This window comes from Protopterus annectens, chromosome 7.part0, assembly GCF_019279795.1.
Source record: "Protopterus annectens isolate FY-2018-M chromosome 7.part0, PAN1.0, whole genome shotgun sequence".
Classification (NCBI taxonomy): Eukaryota; Metazoa; Chordata; order Ceratodontiformes; family Protopteridae; genus Protopterus; species Protopterus annectens.
Genome location: NC_056739.1, coordinates 880,587,146 through 880,606,633, shown reverse-complemented (window position 1 = coordinate 880,606,633; position 19,488 = coordinate 880,587,146). Strand labels below are relative to the sequence as shown.

Here is a 19,488-nt window from a genome sequence, read left to right as displayed (position 1 = left end):
AGCACTAATCCAGGCATTCTTTAAAGTATTCAGTTGTATTTATTACTGCTGGTAGTAACTTGATTAAAGTGTAGCTATCATTTCTAAGTCTTTTGGATTAAGCACTTGGTCTTCAGACCAGTTGTTTTACATTAGGAAGGTTTGTGGCCTGCACTGTGGTGGCAGGACAGGTAGCTTACATCCTTCTAAGTTGGGAACTGCTGATTGAGAGCTCAGTGTCTGTTATTCTAAAAGTGTATTAGTTCTGGTTTAAGCACTTGGGCTTCAGGCCAGTTATTTTACGTTAAGAAGGATTGCGGTCTGCACTCTTGTGGGAGGAGAGGCTGGACTCTGCTCTTCTGAGCAGGGAATTTCTGGTTAGAGGCTTATAGTGCCTGCATATTCTAACTGTTTCTTACTGAAATTGGTACACCTTGTTTGCTGTAGCATAGACTAGATCCAGGCCTGCTGAATCTAGCTTTATTTGTATGCTTGTTGTTTGTTTATTTGCCTGAAACGCTAATTCCACCTAAAACGCCGCCTTTTAGCACTTCTGTGGATCCCTAGTGATATCTGCATTGCTTACTGTACTTATTTCCTTGTTTCACTTGAAAGAAAGTTACTGTTTGTCGTTTTTGCATTTAAGTTACCTGTAACACATTGCATTTAAGTTACCTGGCACTTGCTCACTAAAGCAATTATACAAGTCAGCTCTAAAAAATTAAAAGCACTACAGCCTCACAAACTCCCCTTGAGTACCTTGTTCCCCATTGGCCCTTTTTTCAATTATAAAGGAATTCCCAATACTATTCTAGCATGTCCAAAGGTCAGTTGTCAATCTCCTCTCCGGTCCAGCTGGTGAATCTGGGAATCTTGAGACAATGTTACAACTGCCTCATGTACACAGACAGCCCTCTCCTCCTCCCAACAAATTCCAACACATGTGAGAGATGCAACCATATAGCCAAACTGGAGGCTAAGCTCTCTCAACTCAGTACTGGCATAACCAGTCAGGAGGAGAAGGAAACCACACTCACTACAATTCCAGTCTCACATAGACCTACCATGACAACAAACCAAACACATAAATACACAAAAACATACTCGGAGGCTCTAAATAAAAATCTGCCTAAGCAGCAGAGACCTCCAAAGCAGACACCCAAGCAACCGCTACCCCAAAACAAAACACGTGCAACACATAGCTCACAAAGCCAGTGTGCTGAACAGTCACAGCCCTTAAGGCTAAACAACACACCTGATACACTTGTAATAGGTGACTCTATCATCAGGCACACTGACGCCCTGCTCACCAGGCTGAACAAGGAGAAGGTCACGGTGAGCTGCCTGTCGGGCACTAGGATCCGCCACATAACACAAGCACTCAGGTCACTCCAAGGCAAGTACAAATATGACTCAGTCATTGTCCATGCTGGTGTGAATGACCTGAGACGCACCTCCCTTGGCTACATGAAAGAGACATAGAGGAGCTCTCTGAGCATGTAGCCCAGGCCGGTATGACCCTGACCTTGAGTAGCATCTTACCCTCACCAAGAATGATGCCACAATATGAAGACAAGATGATCAATTTCAACAACTGGCTTAAGTGTTGGTGTCATTCAAAGGGGATCCAATGCCTGTCAGCCTGGGATGACATGCTCGACAAGCCACGATGCTTCGCTAGGGACGGCTTGCACCTGTCACCCCTGGGCTTTCGGATATTGGCAAAGGCTCTTGCTACCCCCATAGTGCCTTTTTTAGGCAAGGCTCAAAAGACAAACCCACCTCCATAGGTATCACAAAGGATAAGAAACTAAGAGTAATGCTACTCAACGCCAGAAGTCTAAACCTCAAGATGCACACACTCGAAACTCTCCTTAGCATGGAGTACATCGATATCTGTGCAGTAACAGAAACCTGGTTCAAGGCTCCCGAGCACCCCAGCACTACCAGGTTATACCTCATACCATGCTTTTCGCCCCAAAACTTGGACCGAACCACAAAAGGAGGGGAGTATCAATATTCACAAAGATACCCACACCTCCAGGTTGGTGGCACAGCACGAAGCATCAGAGACTATCCATGTGCAACTAACTGTGGGTAAAACTGCCTTCCAGTTTATAGCCTGCTACAGACCACCCTCCCAAACACAGGAACCCCACTTGGCCTTCCTGAGAATACTGGAAAATATGAAGGTCTCTCCAAACACCATTATATTGGGCGACTTCAACTACCCAAACATAGACTGGGAGCATTACTCTAGCTCCAACACCCTAGCCCAAAGGTTCCTAGAATTTATAAACTCAAATGCTATGGAACAACTTGTTACCACTCCCACAAGAGGGGAAAACATACTGGACCTGATCATCACCAACATGGGGACACTATGCTCCAGACCAGAAGTGTATCCCTCACTGGTAAGATCAGACCATAAACTAATCTCACTGGATATTCACATCCCGACCCCACCCCTGCCCAGAAAACCACAGTGAAAAACTTCTCTAAAGCAATTTCACACGCCTCAAAACCGAGGCGAATCCTTCAAAGCCCCCAGGCCTGTGGAAAATACGCCCAGACCGCAGAATCCTTTATAAACGATTCTATGAACACCTTCAGGAATGCATGGATCATGCAATCCCAAATAAAACCAAGACCCAATCCTCCAAAGGCAGACGTCCTGTCTGGTGGACCCCAGCCATAAACAAACTATACAATAGAAGGAGGAAGCTACTACATGATAGAGCAAAATCCCAAAAAGGGAAGGCATCTCTGATCAGTATTAGCAAAAACTACGGGCACTCATAAAATCGCCTAAGGCCAGCTTCGAGAGAAATTTGCACAGGACACTAAGGATAATCACAAGGATTTCTTTAGTTATGTTAGGAACCTGGGTGGGAATTCCCAGATATGCTCAGAATTAGTCCAAAATGACAAAAACTACACCGAGCCCACAGACATTGCCAACATCCTAGCTGACAGGTACAGTGCAAACTTCTCCCCCTCTCCCCACCAAAAGGACAAATATCTATCCCAACAGAGTGCTGCCCCCCTGACATCTCAGATGTTCAGGTAAGAGCCGCCCTCTCCAAAGCAAAAACACAGCATCAATGGGACCAGATGGTGTCCCGGGCTGCGTCCTACATGAACTCCAAGAAGAGCTAAACCCAAACATAAAACTACTGTTCAATCTTAGCCTTACTACAGGATATGTACCCAAAGAGTGGCGTACAGCAACAGTGGTCCCTCTCCACAAAGGTGGTGCCTCAACGGATCCTGGAAACTATCGCCCATAAGCCTGACTAGCTTGGTCTGCAAAGCTATGGAAAGGATCATCATGGACCTCATAAATAAAGATATTGGGGACCTACAGACACTGGATCCTACCCAGTTTGGCTTTGTTAAGGGCAGATCCTGCCTCTTAAACCTGGTCGATTTCTTTGAAACAGTCACCAAGGCCATTGACGAGGGAAGGTGGTCCACACAGCCTACCTGGACCTCGCAAAAGCCTTCGATACAATACCCCACTCGGGCATTATAGATAAGCTCACCAGCTTAAATATAAACCCCTATGTCACTAGATGGGTTGCAAACTGGCTCAAGGACAGAACCCACATGGTTAGAATTGCTGGAGCCATGTCAGACTCCAAACCAGTTACAAGTGGCGTCCCACAAGGCTCAGTTCTGGGACCTCTCTTGTTCGGTATATATTTCTCGGTGGTACAGGCCAACACGGAAGGACTGTGGCTGAACAAGTTCGCAGATGACTGCAAACTGGGCGCCATAATCAACTCTCCAGCTGACACAAGCATCCTCCAAAAGGGCCTCATAGAAACAGACAACTGGTGCCAGAGCCATGGCCTCAAGCTAAACGCCAAAAAGTGTATATTCATCCCCTTTGGCAAAAACAAAGTGCCCACAAATTACCACATAGGTGGTAATCCATTAAGTACAGAAGAAGTCATTAGGGACCTAGGGACCCAAGTTGATAGCAATCTCTCATTTGACAACCACGTGGCCAAAGTGGTTAGAAAACATTTTATATAGCCCACCTAATCATGAAGGGATTCACATCTAGATCAGGGGAGGTCATCGTACCTCTTTACTCATCCCTCATCAGGCCCATAATTGAGTACAATGCCCCTTTTGGGATGTACCTTACCAGACACCTGCAGCAACTGGAAAGACCCCAAAAGTACCTCACCAAGAGGATCAAAGGGCTCAAACAGATGCCATATGCTGCCCGGTTAAAGAAACTCCAGCTCTACTCAGTGGCATACCGCCTGCTCAGAGGCGATCTGTGCCTGACGATAAAGCCATGTCCAACCCGGAATTAATGGACATGCTGCACCTCAGAAAATCCAAATCCCATCGAGCTACGCTTGAGAGACTTGAACCTCAGCACTGAAATAAATAGGACATGCTGGAGGGACAGATTCATAACACAGAGGCTCCCTTCACTCTGGAATAAAATCCCAGTCCAGGTTAGGCAGAGTCCCACACTGACTCTCTTCAAGAGGAATCTTGATGAGTGGATGGGAGATCGTAGGTTTACCCCGGCTATCACTTCTGTGTCACTGTTAGACAGAGGCACAGTATACTAACCTCAAAAAAAGGCATAGCAAAATTAATTTAAAATGGGTGGCGAAAGCCAAACACACTCTGGCTAGGCTTATAAATGCCCTAGGGCAGATAGCCTAGTATGAACCTATGAACCTATGTGGAGCCTTGCCAATGGTAGCATGGGAATGGTCAATGCCATGTGACCCCGGAGTCTGAGGTAGTGCCTAGCAGTCAAGTCTGTGGCTTGGAGGACAGTAAACAGGTACTGCTTTATGGCCCACATTCCCTAGGCTAAAGTCAGACATCCCACATACCCAGCAGTGACTACAAGCTTTTGTATACTGGCCAGATGTTCGGGTAGCAAGACAGAAGAACCCAAGTGTTCAGAACACTGCAACATGAGACTAGGACATCTGCAGTTAGTAACCTCAGCTAAAATAACAGGTAGACTGACAATATTAGTAAAGACATAAATTAAGTAAATTGTGTTCTGGACTTACTATTCAAAGCTGAAAAATAATATTTACTAGTTTGATAAGGAGACAAATGAATCACATCAGGGAATAGTAAAGTACAAAAAAGGCAAATAAATGCAATCACTGACCACAAGTGCCAACTCAAACAGGTAGTAGTAAAGAGTTGTATCATTTGCAATGCATATTATATCTACAATCCAAATCAAGAAATGTCAGCATGCACAGTTTAGATGTCGCACTGATTTGTTACAACTCAAAGATGCCACATATGTTGCACATGTAGACTACTATTCCAAATTCCCTGAGATTATCAAACTGACATCCAGAACAAGTGCAAAGTGGCATTACTACATTCAGTTAAGGATACAAGATGTTGCCAAATATAATAATGATCCAGAATACAAAAGTCAAGAATTCAGAAGATTTGTGTACAAGTGGGAACATATAACATCCAGTCCATTCCATTGTGATGAAGATGGGAAAGCAGAACTATGCAAGCCATGAAAAATCTCATAAGAAAGAGAAATAGCAAAAGGTACAAAGACTGTCATCTCACAGTTTTGGAATATTCCAGTGCAAGAGCTCAATCTCACCAACTCAACTGTTCAGAGGTAGAAGATTGAAAAACAAATGAACTACTTTTCCCTACTGAGTAGTAAGAAGCTGTGGCTGCTGGGTCCTATTTTGGTCTGAAGAGATGATGCAGAAGTCTGGTCCAAGACTCTTGATCAGGAATACATTCCACTCATTAGTCTTTAATGGAGCTGAGGGATAGATATCCTGGGTACTCTCGGGCATCAAAAATGTCATCCCAGTTCAACTTTTTTTAATTTTGTTTTTTTCTTTGCAGCACTAGCTAATGATGAAAAGAACATAAGTGAAGAATGAGTCTAACTGGCCTTTAATGAAGTCCAACTCGCTGAAGTCGATTTCACTACCCATCACTTATTGGAAAGACACACTTCACTAAAGTCTATACTAATTAATCTAAAGCCTAATATAACTTCATTAGCACTATCCTAATATAAACACCAATAGAATACAGCATGACAGTAAGTTCTAGAAGCAGCACTTGTGCTTGAGACAGAGGCACTCAAAAGGTGCAAGCTGTAAAGTAACCATTCAGTATACACTCTTAATGGTTTAAAAAAAAGTTGAAGCAACTAACCACCCACATGCTGTGCCTCTTACATACATCAACTCTAACACTGTATTAGGCTGGAAAAAGTCAGAATGAACATAACCGACTTACTTTTCTCCCCCACAGTGTGATTCCACTTTTCAGATGAGGAAATATGCTGAAGCAATGCAGCTTCAAGCAAATGTGAAACAAGCATGTTTGGGAAATCCATAATTCCTTTAACCAGTATCTTTGTAATCGTGAAGAAGCTTGCTAAATCTATCATGCAAGTTTCATAAGTCTGTATATGAGCAGACATATTCTATGTTTATTAACTGGTATTTGCCACATACTGAAGTATAGGGACGTTAAGTGTCAATTCACTAACAAGGGTCAATGATGCAGGCTACAGTAAGTTTAAAGCCACCCAAAAAGAGAAATATGCAAATCAGTGTTTATTATCTTAATTTAGGAAGCTGCTAAATTACAGTTCATAATATTTGTTCGCAAAGTTGTTAATGCTATCTAAGAGAAAGGATCACAAACTGTAATATAACTAGAAACGACAATTTTAGCTTATTTTTATGTAGCTGAAATTATGCTTGGTTAGAGTTATTACTATTGTAGCCACGGTGGTGCAGCGGTAACGTTGTTGCCTCACAGCAAGAGGTTCTTCCGTTTGATTCTCGGCTGGAGTGCTTTCTGTGTGGAGTCTGCATGTCCTCCCCATGGTCGAGTGGTGTTCGAAAGACATGCGTGAATGGGCGTGCCTTCGTTGAAGGTCGGGCTGGCAACTCGGCACCATAAAAAAATCTACTGCCAATCATTAGCGGACTGGAGTTCCGCTGTGGCGACCCCTAACTGGGAAAAGCCGAAAAGACAAACAACAAAAAAAAGTTATTACTACTGAAGCACATTTTAACAAAGGGAGACTGAATCACCAAGTCATACTTTGCAAAATAATGCATAAATTCTACTCCATGTTAACACATGCAGCATTTTTCTGACATTTAATGCTATGACAGAATATTTAACAATATGAAATAAAACCTTACCCAGCTCATAACTTGTAAAAGTCTTTGTGGATAATAAACGTGCTCTTTCTCTAGGAGTGTTAGAAAAGTCTGGATTGCATACAGTCTTAATTTTCTGTCTTCTTCTTCTTCTCCAACTCCTAAAATAGGAAAACTATTAAGTAGCACTGTATCTCTTCTTTCTACTACACTGTCCAGCTCATAAAATTTAAAGAAGTACAGTTGTGTTAACTACACTCACTATAACCAGACATGTTGAATTTCTGAGATCACTGATGCAGGAAGTCATAAAATTGCTGGGTTCCAACAAAAGCTGATAGTATATTTGTTTAAGAACTTACCATAATAGAAGATGTCAAACTGATCACTGTTGCAGCATTATTAACTGATGGGAAATTCCCAAAGCTATCTAAGAAGGTAGAGAGGAGGAAATGTGAACAGGATTCTGATCCAAAAGGCGTAGCAAATACGAACAAGCAAAGCGTTGTTCTAGTTCTACAGAAAACTTCTATCTTGCAATGTTTTGTAAATGTGAGACAAGACGACCAAGTAACTGCTTCAAGAACAGATTAAGAATATAGACCACTGAAGAAAGCCCATGAGGAAGCAGCAGCTCTAGTGGAATGAGCTTTAACTGGAGCTAGAAGCTGCTGAAAATATTTTCCATTTAGAAACATAAGATTCCTTTGCATTTGTTTCTTGGCCTCCTGTAAAAGCTTAAGTACATCTTCAGAAAATTGCTGTCTAAACATAATTAAAAGTCTATCACCCAACACGTCAGATTTAAAGTCTGTATACTGGGATGAATTAAACAGCCTTTGTTCAATGTAAGGAAGTCCATCCTCTGAAGTAATTTGTGATGACAACTCCTGAACAAATGAGAAGGGGGAATCAATGCTACTTGGGCCTAAAGGGGGTCACCAACAACATTTTTGGTTTGTCCTTCTTAATCTTCAAAAGGACTGTGGGAATCAAAGGAAGTGGTGGGGGGCATAATTTTACAAGGAAAGGTCATGGCATCCATTCTTGAACAAAAAACCTGAACTGTCCGTAGCACATAGAGGCAAAAAGATCTTTCTGTGGAGTACCCCCCACTCATGGACAATGTTCAGAAAGGCCTCTCTGTTTTGTATCAATGTGTGAAGGTCTGCTCTTGAACTGCTCAAAAGGTCTGCTACTGTATTATTCTCTGACAGCACGTACAGAGCCTGGAGAAAGATTTTGTGTTGAATGGCTATTTCCCCAAGCTATTAAAGCGACCCAGGGTCCAGAGATAATGTAGGGATGAAAGGATTAAAAAGAGAGAATAAAAGTGGTCATCTACTTTATGTTTCTTTCCTTTAGAGACCATACCCCTTAGACCCTAGAACAAGCAGTACATGCCATATCTGAGGCACCTAAACAAATCCTGGCAAGGGAAGGAACCAGAAAGGGCACGCATTGATTGAGTGAAATCTGGTTCATTCATCAAAAAGGTTCCTTCTTGCTGGAGGACAAGAAATAAATTTGGAAGGTTAACAGCACTGCTGAGTCCAGACAGAGTTCAGATACCACTGAATCTTCCTCATATGGCGCCTGACATAAGTTTTCATAAGGTATCATTGAAACAATATATCCTAAGGTTCTGAGGGTCTCTTTTACAGAGGTCATATCCAAGAGAAGAATGTTTTGAAAGTAATCTATCAGGAAAAGAACATTTTCCACAGCAAGAAAAGCTGTCATGGGTAGTCTGTTGATTCTGCATCCTAGGAAAATCTGATCCTGGCATGGAAATTAAGTAAGAACTGTTTAGATTCGGAGTGAACCCTAGATTGCCCAGAAGATCCTCAGGCTAAGACTGAAGTCCAAGTCAGGAAAATCTGCAAATAACCAAACCAGCAGAAACTGCCCTGGAGGAGGCATTTGCAGCATCATAACTGCACTTACTTGCATGCAGATCCAGCTCAAGAAATGGTACACCTTTTCTGTCACACTACATCTACATCAAGATCATGCAGTGGCTTTCCATCTATGTCACAGGAACCCTGGTGTCCCTCATCACCAAACAGAATCCTCCTGCAAAGCAACTATGAACTGCAATGTTCTTACCCACCCACATTTGCATACTATCACTACCTTATATTGTTGCATGACTTCATTTACATTTTTTATGCAGTTATAGACAAGTAAAAATGCCACTGCATAATACACATAGTTTATGAATTCCACTGCTTATCTTGAAGGTAACCTGAAGGAAAGAGTACTGACTGCCACCACATTTGCTATCTGGACAGAACTACTGCATCCGTGCAAGCTTCAAATTTTCATGTTTCAAGTATTTTTAATGCACTTTCTCCACAGTGCTTTCTTAAACTGAAGCTGTTAAAGAATGAATAATTCCACTCAGTAAAGGTGCAGGATTATTTGGTGTTACTAGCTTTATGAGAAAAAAAATAAACAGTAAGCATCATAAAAAAAAAAAAAGTGTTATAAAATGAGCAAATGCAACCAAGAAATACAAAATCTTTCATACAAAAGTCAATGAAAGTCTTCTTCACAGCGAAAAGTCAAAGCGGTTCTGACCATGCTTCTCAAGATACCACTTAAGAAAATCAAAGATTCAAGGCCAAAGAGTCAAAGTACACATTTATACCCCCCCCAAAAAAAATAAATAAATAAATACATTTCCAGTTAGCAGCACAGCCATCTGCTAGTAATACAGACTTATTCTTTCACAATTACAAAGCCGTTCAAAAACAGAAATGAACAGATGCAAAGCCTACAAGACAGAAAAATTAAACTGGCAATGAGTCCCAAGGAATAAAAAATCAATGCATTAAGTTCAGGAATTCAAAACAGGGCCAACACAATGGCCCCATAAGACAGAGAGAAAACAAAAAGCTATGGATATAGCAGCAAGCAAGGAAACCAATCGGGTAAATAAAGTACAGCTGTGTATACTTACTATAAATGTAGATGTTCGAGTGTATTTACTGTTGTAGTCCTAACCTATGGGATTTCCTGCTTTGGAAGCCCATGGTCGGCTCGACTACCAGAGTAAAAAACTCCCTCCTCCCTGGGCTGGTGGATGACCTACTTGACGTCAGTAAAGTTGGGTATAAAGGGAGACAGCCGATGCCATGACATCAGTTTTTTCTTGCCCTAAAAAGTACAGCCCCAAAGATGAATCTTAAGCAAGGGACAAGGTTAGAGGAAAGGAGGCCTGTAGGGCATCCCTGCAGAGGGCCCTCTGGAAGAGGAGGACAGAGAAATAAGCTGTAACTGTAAAAATACGGGGAATGGACCGAGGGAAAGAAGACTGCAACAGTGAATGCAGTCATGTACACAACTGTACTATGTTCTTCATGCATCACTGCTGCAGTCCTGACTTATAGGATGATCGTCAAAGCTGACATGAGGGTGGTAGGTGCCTTAAGGAGAAGTGAGGATGCCCAGAAAAATGTAAGTAGCAAATCCTGCTCTGGACTTGGAAAAGGCTGACAGGTGGTAGTGTTTGTTAAAGGTATGCACCAATGACTAGGTAGCGGCTTCTAAAATGTCTTTGGTAGGTACTCTCCTCAGGAATGCAGTGGAGGTAGAACTAGCCCTAGTTGAGTGGGTCCTAACAGATTCAGAAGGCTTTTTGCCGTGGTAGGTGTAAGAAAAGGAAAGGAAATACAGTGGGAAATCCACTTAGAGATAGTTTGTTTGGAGACCGCTTTCTTTGCCTCGGGCTCTAAAGGAAAACATGTGTTCTGTTTTTCTGAAAGTTTTAGTTCTGCCAAGGAAGTAGCAAAGTTGCCTGTGCAAATCCAAGTTGTGAAGGATGCGTTCCCCCTGGTTCTGTCATTTAGGAAGAAAGCAGATAAGTGTATGGCTTCATTTAGGAAGTGTCCATGACCACCCTGGGCATAAAGGAAGGGTTAGTTCGGAGTGAAACTCAGTCTGGGTGGAATATAAGAAAGGGTTGCACTGCCATGAGGACTTGCAACTCAGAAACCCTTCCAGCTGAGGTGACAGCCAGTAAAAGGATAGTCTTCCAGGTCAAGAATTTTAAATCAGTGGAAGCAGATGGTTCAAAGATGGGTAAGTTCAAATTTTCTAGAAGAAAGTTGAGGTCCCAAGGAGGGGTGGGCTGTCTCCTCGGAGGTCTGGCATGCAGCACTCCCCTAAGGACCTGTTTCATTAGGGGGTGGGAAAAGACAGGAAGAAGACTAGGAATGTGGACTGAAATAGCAGAAGTGTGTATCTTAATGGATGAAAAGGATAGACCTTTGTCCACCCAGGAAAGCTAGGTACTACAAAATAGCTGATACATTGGTTAAGAAAGGGTTGAGGCCTTGCTGCTGACACCAAATAGGGAATCTCTTCCACTTGGCAGAGTATGTTTTCCTTGTAATGGGTCTTCTAGACTCTGGGGATATTAAGCATCTGGCTGCTCAGGGTAGAATTTTTGAATTATCCAGGCTAAGAGTTTGAGTCGGCAGGTTAGGGTGCACAAAATTTCCCATTGCCTGATTCAGCAGATCCACTCTCTGAGGTAACTGCCAAGGTTTTTCTTTGGTCAAACCCAGTAGCAGTGTGTCATGGTTGAAGTTTCTTGTAAGTAACAAGGGAACTTCAGTTCATTTTTAGATGTAGAAACTACTATGGAAGCTTCCACAAAAAATGTTGTGAGCAATATTTTCAGAAAATAAACTTTTACAAATAATTATCTTGAATTATAACAGTTTCCACCCATAATTTATTAAGTTTAACATATTCAGAGGGTAAAGTATTAGGGTAAGCAGACTTATTAGTGATGAGGTGTTTTTTTTTTCTTAGGGAATCAATGTTATTATTCTATGGATACTCTATAGAAAAAATTAATGTAATCTCTAATAATGTTATCAAACAAAGACATACAAAATTTTCACCAATTTTACAAGTAGGTTTTTGTCCTAAGAATTTAAGTCAAAGAGAAGAGGGGGATAAAAATAAAGAATTTAGCTGTTCCTTTCCTATACCTATGAGTGCAGATGGGTTACATATTCATCACATTATTAGTAATAATTGGAAAATATTAATTGGAAATCAACTGACATTTGAAGCAGATTCTAGAAAAATTTGTCTAACTCAGTACACCCTTTAGAGAAGGCTACAAAATTAGGTACATTCCCTTGTCATAAGTGTTCTTATTGCAGGTTTATTATGACAGTAAGTAGTTTTTATTTTAAACACAACAATTACATGTTCATTACCAAAGAAAGATTTACATGTCAGAGTGAAGGCTTAGTTTATCTTGCAGTATGTTCAAGTTGCAATCATTTCTATACAGGCAAAACTATACAGTAGCTAGCAGAGAAAATTGCCCAGAAAGAAGGATTGCACAAATACATTAGCCAGATATTCACAATCATGTATATATTTTAGGAAATTTCAGTCTATGTTTTTTTGAGAGAGTAAATTAAACATAAATGTGTAGAGTCTTTTAATTCCTATTTAGAATTTTTAGAAATAAAGTGGCAGTTATTTTTATGAGTAGATTTTATTCCTAGAATAAATGAAAAAAAAAAATAAGAATATTTAATTGTAAGAACTATATAGCTTAGTATTGATTATAATAGTTTTACAATTGAATTAGAAGTATTTTATATTGAAGTGGATCAAGGAGGAAGATACTGTGTGTAATTTCTAAGAAGAGATTTCACATTAATGGAAATGTTGTTTTCATTGGTTAAATCAAATGACACCGTTCATCATCGATTTTTTATTTAAAAAGGATGGGTGGTTTATGTAAGTTATTCTGAAGAAGTTCTGGTCATTAAAGGAACAAAAGGGCTTAATTATTTTGAGTTTTGTGCCATACGTTTCTCATGTTTGGTTTCAAGAATTTTTGAATTATCCAGGCTGAGAGTTTTGAGAGTCTGCAGGATGGGGTGTACAAACGTTCCCTTTGTCAGCAGATCAACTCTCTGGGGTAACTGCCAAGGGTTTTCTTTGGCCAAACGCAGTAGCAGGGGGTAGCAGGGCTGCTTGGGCCAGTCTGGGGCTATCAGGATGACCCATGATCCTTCTTCCCTGATTTGTAGGAGTCCCTTGGAAGGACAGGCAAGGGAGGAAATGCATAAAGACATAGGTGTCTCCAGAGGAAGGAGAAGGCATCTGTCCCTCCAGGCTGTGTGAAGTTTTCTCCCAGAACAGAATCTTTTTAGCTGAGCATTTTCGTCAGTGACAAAGTGGTCTATTTGAGGGGATCCCCACTTCCGGACTATGCAGAAAAATGTTTCCTGATGCAGCTGCCACTCGTGGAGATCCATTAAGTGTCTGCTGAGGCGGTCCGCTAGAGTGTTCCGAGACCCAGCAAGGTACTGAGCCCATCAGGTGCAAACACATAGCATCGGATGTCTTCTAGATCTGCACTGCCAGCTGGCAAAGGGGGTAGGAGTGGGTGCCCCCTTGTTTATGTACCACATGACTGTTGTATTGTCTGTTTTGATAAGTAGGACCCCTGGTTTCCAGTGATCCTTGGAGGCCACCACACCCTTCTGGACTGCATCAACTCCTTCCAATTTATGTGCTTGTATCTGAACTGCTCTTCCCATTTGCCCTGGGATAGGATGTGCTGGAAATGGGCTCTCCAGGTTTGGCCCTGAGGGATGAACCTGAAGGGGAGTCCCTGGTTCTGTGCACGTTTGTGCCCACCATGCAAATTATGAGGCACTGAATTAGCTGGATTTCCATCTGCAGGGACAGAGTGCTGGCACCACAGATCCTTGAGGTACCACTAAAGCTTCCTCATGTGTAGCCTGGACAGACAGATCATTAGTATACAAGATGCCATGTAGCCCACTGCTCTGAGGAATTCCCTGGCTGAAAGACATTGCCTCTGTATAATATCCTGGAAGTACTGGGTTAAGAAAGAAGCCATGTCTGAGGGAAGGAAGGCCTTCTGGAGGGAGGAATCAGGCAAAGCTCCAAGGAAAACTACCCTGGTGAAAGGAGTTGTGTTGGATTTCCTGGGGTTTATGGTGCACCCTAGGGAAACCAGTGGGGTCTGGGTGAAGGTCAGATCCTTGAGGAGCTTTGACTTATTTGTGGCTTGAATGAGGTAGTCATCCAGATAAAGGTAAATCTGGAAGCCTCTTGCTCTGCAGAAGGTGAACACAGGGACCAAACATTTTGTGAAGACCCTGGAAGCAGTAGACAAAGCCAAAGGGAAGTGCAGAGAATTGAAAGTGACAGGTACCTGGTTCTGAAGCAAAGAAAATGTCTGCAGAATTCTTCTATAGGAATGTGTAAGTAGGCATCTTTCAGGTCTAAGGTGACCATTAGAGCCTGAGGAGTGATCATGGGAAGAAGCTTTTGAAGAGTAAGCATTTTGAATTTTGGAACTAGGAAAGACTGAGGATGGACAGATCCAGGGTAGGGCACCAACAGCCTTATTTCCGGGTGACCAGGAATAGCCTGGAGTAAAACCCTTTTCCTATCTGGTGGGCTGGTACTGGTTCCATAGAGCCCTGACAGAGCCCTGACAGCATAGGCTGTGAATATTTGAAATGGTCTCTGTTCTTTGGTTTTGAGGCACATCATAGGAGCCTGAAAATCGTAATGGTTCTTTGAAAGTGAGCTTATAGCCATTTGAGATTATGTCAAGAACCCACTTGGAAGTGATGATGGCCCAGTTTTCTTTAAATAGGGAAAGTATTCCTCCTTTCTTGTCTGGGGTTGAGGACAGGCGAGTAGAGGAATAGTCATTGCTGATCTCTGCTAGGCCTCTGTGGCTTAGAACTCCCCAGCCTGGGCATTCCTGAGGACCACTGCCTTGCCCTCGGAGATTGTTGCTGTTGTCTACGAGGCCTTTCAATTCGGGTTTTCCTCTTACTGGGTTTGATTGGGAGGGAAAGGACCAATGCTTAGTGGGGAAATTCCTACTGAATCTAGGGAAAAGACCAATGCTTAGTGGGAAAATTCCTACTGAACATAGGTGGCTGGATGCCAACAGCCTTCTTTCCCGGGGACACGGAATAACCTGGAGTAAAACCCTGTCTTTGACACTTTGCATGGATTCTGCTTTATCTTCCATCTTTTTTTAACACAGCATCAGCCTTTGGTCCAAAAAGGGAGTCCTTATCCAGGGGTATATCTAGTAGTTTAGACATGCATGTTCTGGAAATGTCTGTTCCCTAAGCCAAGCAAGCCTTCTGATGTCCGAGCCAGAGACAGCAGCTCGGGTAGATGCCGCTAGGGCAGAGTACCTAACTACCTGGGCACTGGAATGGCAGAGATCTAGCAGTCCCTTGGAGATGTTCTTATCCTACAAGGAGGATATCTTTTGCTTCATTTTTTTCCAAAATATTCTGCTGGTACTTTAATTGTATGGAACTGGCAGTTGTGGGCCCTCATGGTCAGGGTAGAGGAAGTGTAAGCCTTCTTTCCCAAACCTGTCAAGGGCACTGCTTTCTTTGTCGTAGGTAATGGGTTTTTAGAAGTACTAGCCCTAACTCCTTTGATGCCAGGAGTGACAACCTCTGGGTCAGCAAAGGGGTTCTTAAAAAGGAATTTATGAGAGTCCAGTCCCCAGTAAAACCAGTCTGGTTTATGAGGGGCAGGAAAGAGCATCTGGATTTTCAAATAATTCCATGAAGACATCTTCTACCACTTCCAAAACTGGAGGGACAGCCAAGGGTTTCTATTGTGGGATATCAAGGAGCTCCCTGACTCTCTTTTTAAATTGGGGGTATTCCTGCACTTGCCACTGGAAAAACTCTCTCATGGAATGCAGTGTCTCCTCAAAGGTAATGTCCTCACAGGGTGAAGCAGACGGTAAAACCTCTTCTGAATAAGAATCCTCAAAGAAGGTAAGAAAGGGTTCATCTTCAAGGACAGAGTCCTCCTGATCAGAGCCCTCATCTGAATCAGGGGGTTCTGAAAAGGTCTCAGGTGTAGGGTCTCTCTCTTCCTTTTTCCTGGTGAAGATTTGGGAAGGGGGGTTGCCTGCTTCTGACTAAAGAAATAAGGTCCTCTGCCAAACTGACCATATCCTGCTGATAGGCCTACTGGGCTCCTGCCCCACAGGTTAAGCAAAAGACCTGAGGTCAAACTCTTCTTAGGTGTAGCTTTGGCACTGGGCCTGTGCCCACTACTCTGACGCCTGTTTCTTTGAAAAAAAATTACCAGTGTTGGTGGATGTCCCAAAGGGATGTTGGCTGAGGATCACTCGCCAGATGCTGAGGTCTGCTGAATGACTCCAGACCCAACCAACGAACCAACTGCCAAGGCCAGAGTTGAAGTTGAGGGACCCGACAGCATACTGGACTCCAAAAGGGTCTCGACAGAGTGGGCTGCAAAGGTGCCTCTTCCTCCTCTGGGATAACGAGCTTGGGGGGACTGGTGGACAGAGAATGTTTGTCAACTAAGACCCTAAGTTTGGGTCTTTTTTCCTTCTTTCGCTTAGGGAGCTCAACCTCAGGACAAGTGACGGATGCCATCGCACAATGGGAAGCGGATTGCTGACTAAGGTGCTCAGACAAGATTTTGGCCCTACACCTTATAGTCCTAGAATTGAAAAGGGCACACAGATTGCAATGAGGGATACCGTGGTTTGGGCCTAAACAAGTGACATATAAGATATGAAAGTCTCTGTATGGGATTTGTTTACCAAACAGAGACAGTTGTTAACTTTATCTGACATGACCCACAGCAAAGAAGAAGAGTTTCCCAACCGGGTACTTAGCTTTAGAAGATTTCTCACTCCAGTGCAGACCGACTTACCCACTCACAACTGCTTCGGGCTCCAACAGCAAGAAAGACTTGGGTCATGGCATCAGTTGGCTTCCTTTACACCCAACCATACTGATGTCAGGGTAGGGCATCTACCACCCAAGGGAGAAGGGAGGTTTTTACTCTCGTAGTCGGGACAACCAAGAGCTTTTGAAGCAGGAAATCCCATAAGTCAGGACTGAAACAGTGAAATACAAAGAACATGTATCTATTAACAGAGATTCAAATTCATACTCAACAATCAAAAGAAAGAGTAAACTTTGAAAATAAGTCCATAATCAAATCATGTTTAAGTCACAGTGGATAAATCCAGTCTAAGAAAGGAAAAAGCAGCACAGACAAAGCACATAATTGCCCTATTTTGCCCCTGCAGCCAGCCACTGCTTATCTGGACTTCTACCTCCAAGCTCAATACTTGTACCAAAAGTCCATCTAGATGAGCGAAGACTAAAATGGAAAAAAAACATAAGCCTCGACACTTGAGCATGAAACTTCAAGAGGAGACAGGAGATCAGGGAGAACATACAAAGAAATATTCCTCCTCAATGGGAGACCATGTCTATTTGTTCTCCACCTTCTCACCCCTATTCTTTTGATGAAAGCAAATTTTGGGGTAGAACGGTATTTCCAAGAAAAGCAAACAGACTGTTTTCAGATGTGATCCATTTCTGAGGATAACTTGCAAACAATCCTCATGAAATCATCTAACCAAGACAGGCCTCAAAAAGTACAATTGTGTACACTTATCATAAATGTAGATGTTCAAGTGTATTCACTGTTGCAGTCATCACATTTGGGTTATCTGCCTGCAGGTAGCCCTCAGCCGGTCTGAATACCAGAGTCTTCGGATTTCTGTGTCGGATGCTGTCGCTTCTTCCTTGATGTCAGGTCGTCAGGGGTATAAAACATGCAGCCAATGCCATTACATCAATTTTTCCTGCCCCAGATGTCAGGTGCCCCCACAATAGGAAACAATTAAATGGTATGGTAAACCCCCATCAAAAAGCAAATACACAAGAAAAAATAAATATACCAACAAGAAGGAAAGGTAGAGCCAAGAGAAGTCAGGGGGCTGGAGGGAGGGTAACCAAGACTGCAACAGTGAATACACTCTAACATCTACATTTATGGTAACTGTACACAACTGTACTATGTTCTTTGTGTTTCACTGCTGCAGTCATCACATTTGGGTTTATTCCCAAAGCTAAGGAAGGGAGGAGGAAGTTAAAGAGCATTAGGGCCAGCTATTAAGTCCTGCAAGACTGCAGTGGCAAATCCAGCTCTGGATTTAGAAAAGATAGGCATGTGTTATAATGCTTGGTGAAGGTATGTACAGAGTTCCAGGTAGCAGCTTCTAGGATGTCCCTGGTAGGGACTCCTCTGAGAAATGCCGCAGAGGTAGATGTAGAATCTAGCCCACCTGCTGGGATAGCAGGGAAGGGGTCTGAGGCAGGTGCCATGGTTGTAGCAGTGTCATACTGCGCAAGAGGGAGTACCAGTGCTGGCGTGGCCAGTCTGGTGCAATCAGTATTGTCCTTGGCTTGTCCTGTTTGATCTTTAGTAGAACCTTCGAGAGGAGAGGCAGAGGGGGAAAGGCATAAACCGAAAGGCTTTACCAGGTACAGGACAGGACATCCACTTTCCAAGCTTGACTGTGGGGAGTTCTTGTGCAGAATTTGTTCAATTGGTAGTTCTGAGGGGAGGCAAACAGGTCTACCTCTGGAGTCCCCCATTTGTTCCTCAAGAGGTTGAATATTGGGTTCTAGTTTCCATTCGTGTGGGTCCATGAGATTTCTGCTTAAGTCGTCTGCCAGTGAATTTAGTTTGCCTGGCAGGAATTGTGCTTGTAGGTGTACTTGGTAGCTCAAGGCTGTGTCCAACAGAGCCATGGCTAGTCTGCAGAGAGGGTACGAGTGGGTTCCCCCCTGCTTGTTTATGTACCACATAACTGTGGTGTTGTCTGTCTTTACCAATAGTTTTCCTGGAAGAATACAGTCTATGAAGGCTGTCAGAGTATTCTGTACAGCTAACATTTCTTTTTGATTGATATGAAGGTGCATCTGTCTCGGGTTCCATTTGCCCTGAATGCACTGCCTTGCCACGTGAGCCCCCCATGCATAGTCTGATGTGTCTGTTGTTAGGATTTGGGCGGCAGGGGATAGAGTGAAAGGGAGTCCCTTGTTGTGGTAGCAGGCCTCTGCCCACCACAGGAACTCTGTCTTTATACAAGGAATGATAGAAATCATTGTTTCCAGGTCCTGAGAATGTTGACACCATAGGCTTTTTAGATACCATTGGAGTTTCCTCATATGCAGTCTTGCATATGGAATTAGTAGAATGCAAGAGGCCATGAACCCCAGAGCTTGCAGTATTTTCCTTGCAGATAGCTGGGATTTTGTGGCCAATAGTTTAAAGTAGGTTATCAAATAAACTTGTTTCTCTGGAGTGAGGAATGCCATCTGGGAAGTTGTGTTCAAGCTTGCTCCCAGGAATACAATCTGTTGGCAGGGTACTAGGTGAAATTTATTTTCGTTGATGGTGTACCCCAGTCAGGTTAGAAGTTTCTTTACAAATGCCAGGT

At 42.8% G+C, this 19,488-nt stretch overlaps 1 protein-coding gene across 3 annotated transcripts in view; it reads right to left on the bottom strand.

Moving 5' to 3' along the window:
* The window catches only part of AP4E1 (adaptor related protein complex 4 subunit epsilon 1), a 564,842-nt gene that overhangs the window by 332,751 nt on the left and 212,603 nt on the right, over positions 1-19,488 (bottom strand). For all 3 annotated transcript variants that reach the window (XM_044077456.1, XM_044077457.1, XM_044077458.1), the window contains exon 13: positions 7,188-7,306. In XM_044077456.1, coding sequence (XP_043933391.1) covers positions 7,188-7,306 — 119 coding nt within the window. The remainder of the gene's footprint in view (positions 1-7,187; positions 7,307-19,488) is intronic.